Source organism: Dictyostelium purpureum, assembly GCF_000190715.1.
Source record: "Dictyostelium purpureum unplaced genomic scaffold DICPUscaffold_626, whole genome shotgun sequence".
NCBI classification, from domain to species: domain Eukaryota; phylum Evosea; class Eumycetozoa; order Dictyosteliales; family Dictyosteliaceae; genus Dictyostelium; species Dictyostelium purpureum.
In genome coordinates this window covers 999-11,133 of record NW_003519959.1, presented here as the reverse complement: position 1 = coordinate 11,133, position 10,135 = coordinate 999, and the positions used below count along the sequence as shown (strand labels likewise).

General features: G+C 22.4%; 5 protein-coding genes across 5 annotated transcripts; 2 read left to right on the top strand and 3 right to left on the bottom strand.

Annotated features, from left to right (window-relative positions):
* Positions 1–1,471: 1,471 nt before the first annotated feature.
* On the bottom strand, positions 1,472–2,863 carry DICPUDRAFT_93284 (aspartate aminotransferase). Its single transcript, XM_003294727.1, has one exon. It carries the CDS (start codon positions 2,842–2,844, stop codon positions 1,540–1,542), a length of 1,305 nt encoding a protein of 434 aa, XP_003294775.1. The 5' UTR covers positions 2,845–2,863; the 3' UTR covers positions 1,472–1,539.
* A 799-nt stretch (positions 2,864–3,662) lies between these two features.
* Positions 3,663–4,576, top strand: DICPUDRAFT_96115 (uncharacterized protein; the record flags this gene model as incomplete). The annotated part of the gene is made up of 1 exon (XM_003294729.1): positions 3,663–4,576. Exon 1 carries the CDS (start codon positions 3,677–3,679, stop codon positions 4,574–4,576), a length of 900 nt encoding a protein of 299 aa, XP_003294777.1. The 5' UTR covers positions 3,663–3,676.
* An 88-nt stretch (positions 4,577–4,664) lies between these two features.
* DICPUDRAFT_159833 (uncharacterized protein) lies at positions 4,665–5,463 on the bottom strand (the record flags this gene model as incomplete). The annotated part of the gene is made up of 2 exons (XM_003294726.1): positions 4,665–5,050; positions 5,160–5,463. 2 exons carry the CDS (start codon positions 5,461–5,463, stop codon positions 4,665–4,667), a joined length of 690 nt encoding a protein of 229 aa, XP_003294774.1.
* Positions 5,464–6,578: 1,115 nt separating this feature from the next.
* On the bottom strand, positions 6,579–7,570 carry DICPUDRAFT_85221 (uncharacterized protein; the record flags this gene model as incomplete). Its single annotated transcript, XM_003294725.1, has 2 exons — positions 6,579–6,760; positions 7,378–7,570. 2 exons carry the CDS (start codon positions 7,568–7,570, stop codon positions 6,579–6,581), a joined length of 375 nt encoding a protein of 124 aa, XP_003294773.1.
* Positions 7,571–7,668: 98 nt separating this feature from the next.
* Positions 7,669–9,821, top strand: DICPUDRAFT_85220 (uncharacterized protein; the record flags this gene model as incomplete). The annotated part of the gene is made up of 3 exons (XM_003294728.1): positions 7,669–7,694; positions 9,279–9,556; positions 9,598–9,821. The coding sequence occupies 3 exons, from the start codon at positions 7,669–7,671 to the stop codon at positions 9,819–9,821; spliced, it is 528 nt and encodes a 175-aa protein (XP_003294776.1).
* Positions 9,822–10,135: the final 314 nt, after the last annotated feature.

The window sequence follows — 10,135 nt, the reverse complement described above, 5'->3', positions numbered from 1 at the left end:
GTACTAATTTTTAGTTTTAATGGATTTAGTTAAATTTAGAAAAAATAAAAAAAATAAAAAAAAATAAAAAAAATAAAAAAAATAAAAAAAAAATAAAAAAAATTAATTTTAATTTAAATTTAAATTCTTTAAATTAAAATAATTAATTATTTTAAAATTAATTTTAAAATGACAATGAATTACATATTTAGAAAATTTATAAAAAATAAAATAAAATAAAAAAATATTTTTATAAAATCTATAACTTTAAAAAGAGTAAATTATGATAACATAAACAAATAAAAAAAAAAAAAAAAAAAATAATAAAAATAAATTATATGAAAGAACTGATCATATACATACCTTTCTCTTTTAAAAAATTCTTTGTTTTTATATATTAAAGGATTAATATTATTGTTAAAAAAAATTTATTAAGAGAAAAAAAAAAAAAATAAAAAAATAAATTATTTTAATTTATCTATTATTTGTTTTAATAAATATAAATTAAAGGATTTGAAAAAAAAAAAAAAAAAATTAAAATGTATAGAAAAAAAAAAAATAATTAAAAAAATAAAAAGAAATAAAAAAAATAAAAATATATCAATATAGATAAAATTCTATTTTTTATTTATTAATTTTTATATATAATTTTATTTATCTATAATTTCGACATGTTGTTGTTATGATAAAAACATTATAAAATGAAAAATATAAATTATGTGTGTTAAAATTATTATTTTTATTAATTGTGGTATTTTTGTTATTGTTGGAGGGGAATATGATATCATTAGAATTAGGGGTGTTCCTTTTATATTTAAATATTTTTTCAATTCCAATAATTTGATTTACTTTTTATAAAGAAAAAAAATAATAATTTTTTTAAAATCTCTGAATAAGGGAGAATGGTAATATGAAAATCATTATATAATGATCAATTTAAAAAACAAATGTTTAAAAATAGGATAGGTTGTTGTGTGTGTGCTAAGGTGTGTTCAAGTTACTGTACGTTTATGTGGGCGTTCATGTTTTTTTTTTTTTTTAAATAATAAAAATAATAAAATATTAAAAGTTTTTTTTTGAAAAAGAGAAAAATGGTATATGGAATTTATAAATCTGGTTTTGAATTCTTAATAATTAAAATAATAATTGTATTTCAGCGATTATAAAAGTGGGAATAAAAAAATATAATGATGAACAAATTTAAAAAACCAACTTTTAAAAATAGTAATGCTTAGGTGTTGAGTGTGTTTAATTTTTATAAAATAATAAAAATAATAACATTGTTTTTAATAATGATTTTATATTTTGTTTAATAAAGAAAAAAGTTATTTTTAAAAATTTGGGATAAGATAAAGCATATGAATCTGGTTTTGAATTATATTATTATAATAATTGTTTTTTTTTTTTTTAATCTATTAATATACACAAAAAAGAACTTAATTTTTTTTTATTTTTAAAAAAATTGATTGTGGTTATTTTTTTTTTTTTTTTTGATTATATATAAAACTAAACTATTATTAGGGGATTGATTTTGTTTTTTTTTTTGGGGAGAATGCTAAATTATTTAGCATTTTGAACAGCGTCTGCAACAGCTTTGGCAAAATACATAATGTTATTATCATTTAAACCTGCTAATGATACTCTGCCACTACCTAATAAATAAATGTGATATTTCTTTACTAAAATTTCAACTTGAGCTGGAGAAAGACCGGTATAAGTGAACATACCGATTTGGTCAGTAATGTGTTTCCATGAACCTGGGACATTGAGTTGAGCAAGGGCATCGACTACTTTTTGACGAACATCTTTAATACGACCAGACATTTCTTTGAGTTCTTTGACCCAAAGAGCAGTAAGCTCTGGATCAGAGAGAACGGTGGTAACAATACGAGCACCATGGGTTGGTGGTGAGGAATACATGGCACGAATATCCATTTTAAGTTGTGAAAGCATTTTTGGAATAACATCTTCACGGTGTGAAACAATGGTAAGGGCACCAGCTCTTTCACCATAAAGACCAAAGTTTTTAGAGTATGATTGGGCAGAAAACATTTCGAAACCACGGTTTAAAAAGAGACGAGCACTGTAAGCATCATAGTCGAGATCACCACTAGCATAACCTTGATAAGCACAATCCATGAATGGAATATGGTTCTTTTCTCTCATAACGTCGGCAATAACATTCCATTGTTCGTGGGTTGGGTCGACACCAGTTGGATTGTGGGCACAAAGATGAAGAACGAAAACACTACCATTTGGAGCGGCTTTCATATCGGCAATCATACCTTCGAAATCTAAACCCTTTGTTTTTGGATTGTAATAAGTGTATTCGGCTGATTTGACACCACTTTCTTTGCAAATGTTGTGATGATTGGCCCATGATGGACGTGAAACATAAACAACAGTACCGGCTGGTAAATATTTACGAATGAAAATGATACCAATACGAAGAGCACCAGTACCTGATAAAGCTTGAACTGTAACCATTCTCTTTTCCTTACCATTCATGGCATCACCGTATAAAAGTTTGGCTGAGAGTTTGTTGAATTCTGGAATACCATCGATTGGTAAATATTCTTTTGGTGCGCCTAATAAACGCTTTTCAGCTTCATAAACACTTTTTAAAACATATGGTTTACCATTTTCATCTCTATAAGCTCCAACACTTGTATCTACTTTGTTTGGATCTGTATCTGCTTTGAATGCAACACTTACACCTAAAATTGGGTCAACTGGTGCTAATGGTACATTTTCGAATAATGTGCTGTTTGAAGATGCTGAACAATCGTTGCTTTGTAATGTATTATCCATCATTTCTACTGGTACGAATAATGAATTTTTAATTCTTTCTGAAACTTTATCCATTTTTTAAAAAAAAAAGTTAATTATATGGAGTAGCGGAAATATAAAGAGATAAAATTAAAAAATTAAAAAAAAAAAATTTAAAAAAAATTAATTGAAAAAAAAAAAATTAAATTGAAAAATGTTGTGGGGGGATGTATGTAAATAAAAATAAAATAATATGACAAAAAAAAAAAAAAAATAAGATATTTTCTTTTTAGTTATTATAAATAAATAAATAGAATGAAATGGAATGAATGAATGAATGATTTTATTTTGATTAGAAAAAAAAAAGGAAAAAGAAATTTAATAATAATTCTAAATTGAATGGAAAAAAAAAAGAGAGAGAGAGAAAAAAATATAATGAAAAAATAAAAAAAATAAATATTATTCGATAGACATACCCAAAAAAAGTTATAAATGTTTGTATAAAAAAATTAATATTAAAAAATAAAAAAAAAATGAAAAAAAGTTGTTTTTTTGAAAAAAAAAAAAAATAAAAAAAATAAAATTAAAATAATTTATTTTTTTTGAAAATTTCAAAATTATAATATTTATTTTCCAACTGGTAAAATAAAAAAAAGATTATTTTAACATAAACAAAATAAATATTATTTAATTTTATTATTATATTCTTTTGATTATTTATTCTATCCATATGGATATTTTTTATGATTTTAAAATAAAAATATAAAAATAAAAATAAAAAAATGTGTTAAATATATTTTTTTTTTTTTTTTTTTAAAATTAAATTAAATTTTCAAAATCGATTAAATTTTTTTTTTTTTTTAAAATTTTTAATTAATATAAATTTTATTTTTTAATTTCTATACAAATTGCAAATAATAAAAAAATAATGAACAGTTGTACAAACAATTTAATTAAAGTAAATTTAAATTCGATCAATGAAAAAGAAAAAGAAAATTTTAAAAATGATGGATTTATTATTTTAAAAGATTTAATTAGTAAAGAACAGGCAGATTATCTATTTGAACGTTCAAAGCAATTGTTTCATGGTAAATGTGACAAGGGTATATATCCAGACGAACAATATTGGAAACCAAATCTATCAAGAGATGATGTAACCAGAGAGATTGTTAATTGTTGGAAGACCGACTCTGTTATGGCACAACTAGTACTATCGGAACAATTGGGTGCTATTGCCTGCGAACTATTGGAGTGTGACAGTGTTAGGGTGGCACAGGACGATATATTTTGGAAACCAGTTCAAGGAAAACCAATCAATTTTCACCAAGATATTCCATACTTTAATTTCTTTAAACCAAGTAAAGTCGTAACAATATGGATAGCACTAAACGACGTATCATTAGAAAATGGCACTTTGGAGTTTGCAAAGGGATCACACAAATGGAATCATGATTTATTTAAGATGAACGATCAATTTCATGCACCAGAGGACTATCTAAAAGGATTGGATGGAGCAATGAAAAGAGAAGGTGTAGACAAAGATCAGCTAGAATTGGTACCAGTAACTGTTGAAAGAGGTGGTGGTTCAGTACATGGGGGTTTGCTTTTTCATGGAAGTAATAAAAACCCATCCAGTTTCAATGAAAGAATTTCAATTGCAATTCATTACATTCCAGGTGAATGTGAATTCAGAGATAACAAACCTGGTTACATTTATGGTCGTTACAAAATTTATAATTCTTTTAAATTAGAAGAATCATTTTTCCCAATAGTTTATTCTAGAAATGGTTATAGATCAGAATGTATTAAAGATTATTGTACAATTTAAAATGAAATAAATAAAATATATAAAATAAAAAAAATAAAAAATACTGCTTTTTTTTTTTTTTCTCTAAAATAAATAAAATAAACTAGTTTTAATTCATCATTTTATTTTTATTTTTTCTTGGTTGGTTTTGCTTTTTAAAATCTTCTTCTTGTTTAATTTTTTGGTTTTGTAAAGCTACACTATTTGCAAGATGTTCTTGTAATGTTGCAAATGGATTGCTTTGAAATTGTGGATGTGCTAAAACATTTTTATATTGACTTAATTCTTTTTGTGATATTTTCTTTCTCTTTTCGTTTGTTAGTTTTGGTCCTTTGGTCTTTGGTTGTAATTTCATTGAGTCTTTTAATAAATTAATTGATGACATAACACCTGATAATCCCATATTTTCATTTTCTTCGTCGTCTTCTTCTTCATTATCATTATTATTACTGTTTTTATTATTTTTTAAATTTAAAGTTGAGGATGGGTTGAATTCTAAAGTAATTTTAAAATGAAACATATTAGTATTGTTTTTTATTATTAAAAATAATGACACACTAAAAAAATAAAAAAAAACACTAAAAAAACAAGAGATAATAATTACTTGATAAAAATGCTTCTTTTTTTTGTTTTCTTTTTTCTTTCTTTGATTGTAATTGTGGTCTTCTATCTGCTGTATCTGTTGTAGTGGTGGTGCTATGATCGATATTTTCATTTTTGCTATAATCTAAATTACCACTTGGTATTATATTTTTATTTAATGATTTGAATGCTTCATTGATGATGCTGGTATCTAATTTAAAGTTTGGTACTGATACAAATGATGTTTTTTCAGCTTTAGCAAATTCATCTTCTTTTCTAGCTGATGATTTAATATGAAGTGATTTTGATTTAACTTCTTTTGGCATTTTTTTTAAATTATTTTATATATACAAAGGGTTCTGTGTTGATGATTTCAAAGGTTAAAACATAAAATTAGTTTTCGTTTTTTTTTTTTTTTTTTTAAAATAAAATTTTTTTTTTTTATTTTTTTTTTATTTTTTAATTTTTTTTTTTAAAAACTACAATTAAAATTACAAAAAATAATAAACAACAATTAAAATGAAAAAAAATTAAAATAAATGGTAATTTTTTTTTAAAAATATTTTATTCTGTCATATAAATATTTGTACCATCTTACTCACTTTATATAATTTGCATTGTAGCCATATTTTTTTTGATTTATGTAGTTGCTATAATTATTATCTTCTCTACTTTCTGTGCTATTTCATTTTTTATTTTGCAATATAATATTTATTTTTACAAAAAAAAAAAATAAATAAAAAAAATAAAAATTTTAAAAAAAAAATAAAAAATTTAGAAAATTAATATCTCTTTAAATTATTATTTAAAGAAATTGAAAATTGGGTGAATTGGGAAAAAAAAAAGAAATAATTTAAATTTAACAAAAAATTAAATTAAATTAAAATACAAAACCCATAAGTTAGTTTTGTTGGTTGGATTTAATTCTATTTACTTTTAATTTTTTATTTCCTTTCAACCAAGGCCGTTAATCTTCAAACCTAATGATACGCCGCATTACATATCTTAGTTACACTGCATCTGTAACCAAAAATTATAAATCTGAAGTTTAACTTGATACCTTGGTTTTTTTGTTTTTTATTTATATAATATATTCAAAATTATTTTTATCGTGGTATTGTGTATTTGAATTTTATTTCTTTTGTCTGTTTTTTTTTTCATTAGATTAAATTTATTATAAAATAAAAATTATAAAAATTTTAAATTTATTATATGTTTTTTTTTTAGAATAGTTTTTTTATAATTTTTTTTTATATATAATTATGAAATAATTTATTTTCTTTATTTAATTAAAACTATTAATTATTAAAATTTATTTATTTATTAAATGATTATTTAATTAAATTTATAATTTAGTTATTAAAATATTGATTGGTTTAGCTATGCTTGGATATGCTTTGTCAATGAATCTGCATGGTCCAATGGTTGTTTCAACTTCTATTTATTGTTTTTGGTGGTGATTAAGAGTTGTCAATTTCATCATTTGATAATGAAACAGGAGGTAAGCTGATGTTCTACACGAATAGCTATTTAAGTTTGGACTATTTGAGGAGCAAGTTTCTGACCCTTTAATTTTTGAATTACCCTTGGGGTGGTTTGAAGAAAAGAATGATGATTTGCTATCTGTTTACAACATTTAAAAAGAAATAATTATAAATAAAATAAAACAATAAAATTTTAATTTTAATAATGTTAATTAATATTTAATACTATTTTTCACCAAAATTTCATTTTTATTAATATCTTTTTTTAATTTTTTAATTTATAATTTAGAAAACTTTTGAAGAAACAAAATAATAATAATGAAATCCAAGTTCAAGTTTACAAAATTAATGCCATTAAAGTACCTGCCGGGCAAGGTTAGAGAATGCATTATCCGAAATAAAAAAAGTTGCAATAAAAGAAATTTGTGCACTAAGTTTGAAATTAAAGGATAGAATCTAAATTTGCCTTTTCAAATCTCCAATTTGCAACAATAATGAAAATGATTTTTGAAAATTTATACTTTTTTGTAATAATGTTTAACCCCAACTTCATTTTTTAATTTATCCTTTAATGTAGAATGGAGCAAAGTTTACACCACTTTTATTAATTTACTTTTAAATTTTTTTTAGTATTTAATTAAAATAAAAAATTAAATTTGTATTAATTGCTAACTTACCCCTTCAATAAGAATGGGTTAACAACTAAAAAAAAATTAAATTTGTATACCAAAAATAGAATAATAATATCATATTGACTCTTTAGCATAGTGGTTATTGTACTCGTCTCCAATGTGAGAAACAGCAGAAAGCGGGGGGTCGGGCGTTCAACTCGCCCAAGGGTCATACTTTTATATTGGATATATCTTCCGAGTGATTTTTGGTTTAATATTTTCTTAATAAAGTGCAGTGTCTTATCATCAAAATTCTTGATATTATTAAATGAATCCATTTTACTGATTAATTTAAAGCATTTTACTGATTAATTTAAAGCATTTGCTTTTAATTATCTTCACTTTTTAAAAAAAAAAAAAAAAAAAAAAAAAAAAAATGAATCCACTTGAATTCTTGAATGAGTATGATATAAAATTATCAAAATAAAAAAAAAAAAAACTATAGTAGAATTATAATAATTAAATGTAAAAAAATCCTTGATACGTTTTAATGCTAAAAAATCCTTGATGTGTTTTAATGCTAAAAATCCTCGATATGTTTTAATGCTAAAAATCCTCGATAAGTTTTGATAATATTTTTAATTATTTTTTATTTTTTATACTATTGGCCACTCTTTGTAAAGAGTGTTTCCAGCTCTACCACGGGGAGGTTAGTATATTAGAGCCGAATGGTTAATTATGTATCCCCCCCCGCAGAATACATAATTAACCCCCATATTGATAATAGTGTGAAGTGAAGGGTAGTGGGGTGTGTTTTTTTTTTTGAAAATTTTTTTTTTTTTTTTTTTTTTTTTTTTTTTTTTTGAATTTACCTGGATGTGTATAATGAAAAAAATAAATTTTATGAAATTATTTTCTTTAAATACTTTTTAGTTTTTTTAATAAAAATAAAAAAAAAAAAAAATTTAATTTAAAATTAATTAATTAATTTATCTATAACTATTTCCTAATTTATTTAATCATCAATTCCAAAATAAGTAAAATGTAGATCTGCTACAATCAAAATTGGTAATAATTTGAAACAGGGGAGGTTTTTTTTTTCAAAATTTTTTAATTTTCAAATAAATTAAACACATCTTCCTTTTAAAGAAATCATTTTTCCATTTATATTATTTTATTATAATTCATTTCATAATTGATATGTGGAAAAGGAATAAAGTAAGAATTTGGTAGTTCATTATATGATAATCAAATTGGTATGATAGCTGAATGAAAATACATTAAAAAAAAAAAAAAAAAAATTAAATAATAATAATTTAATTTTTTTTTAAATTTCTTTAAAATTTTTTTTTTAATTATGAGCGCTCTTTTTTTAATTAAAAAAAAAATTATCATATAATTTTAAATTTTATTAATTATAATATTTTTATTTTCCTTTTTAAAAATAAAAATTAAATAATTATCATCAACATAAACCATAATCACATTATTCTATAAAAACTCACAATTATTTAGCCCATCACCTTCACCGCAGTACAATCATGAATAACCTCACAATCAAAGTCATAATCCAGCAGTATAACAACACTTTATCACCATTTCAAATTTCAGCAAATACTAAAAACACATAAATATTTTTATTTTTTACAACACACCAAAAACACGTAAATGTTTTTTAAACCATTTAAAACCAAATATTAATAATCACAAGTAAGTAAACTTTCATATGTATATATATATAAACAATAACCAACCGTCTATGGAAATGGGCGTCGTTGAAGAAAAAAATGAAGATAGAAACATAATTACTCAGAACGTTCTGAAGCCTTAGACTTGCCAAAGCAACCAAAGCATTTTATTGTTTTTCTATAGAAATGCCATCACTGACCATTTAACTCATCAACACTACCGCAGTACTTTAATGAAAACCAAATTGTTAAAATAGAAAATTACAATCACTTATTCAATAATCAATCCCTTTATAACAATTCAAAGAACCTCAATTATATCTAAACAAATAAAATTAATTTAAAAATCAAGATATAGGATATTCAATTTTCATCGATACAATTACAGTAAATGCAATAGAGATAATAATATTGAAGCAGCAATTGAATCATCATCGAATAATAACTATTTATTGAATAATATAAACTATTTAAAAGTTATTAAAAACAATAGAATACTTTATGCAAGATTCCAAGATAAAATATTATCAGATAATAGACCAACAACAATTGTGGTTAATGTCGTTTCAAATGATAAAAATTCAATTAAAATAGCATTAAACTTACCACATTGCGACGAATGTTTAGTCGATCCGGGTATGTATATTTTTTAAATAATTTTTTATATAACAAAACAGAATTTTTATTAACTTTAATTTTCAATATAGAATTTTCATTACTAATTTCACCAGATTATAGTTTTGAATGTAAAGATTCAAGAAAGTGGGTAATTGCTGTTGCAGTTTCTGTAAGTGTTGGATTTGTAGCTTTGCTTGTAGCACTATTCTTTGTTTATAAAAAGAGTACAGTTTTAAAAATCAAACTTTATAAGTTTAAAAAACTTTTAAAAAGTAATAATTAAAACAATAATAATTATATCAAATAAATCTTTTACTCCATCAAACTTGTCTATAATTCTAATTATAATTAAAAATTAGAAATTTATTAAAAAAAAATTGTTTAAATAAAAAGTATTATAATTTTAATTTACACCTCCAAACACACTTTTTTCATTTTATACAATTTTATGCAAAAAAAAGGAAAAATATGGCAAACAACCAGCATCAACGAATATAGGAAATTCAAAAGAATAGCAAGAGCATGCTTCATCAACACCAAATATCAATAGTTTAGAATATTTTCTTTAAAAAAAAACATTATAGTGAAACATTAAAT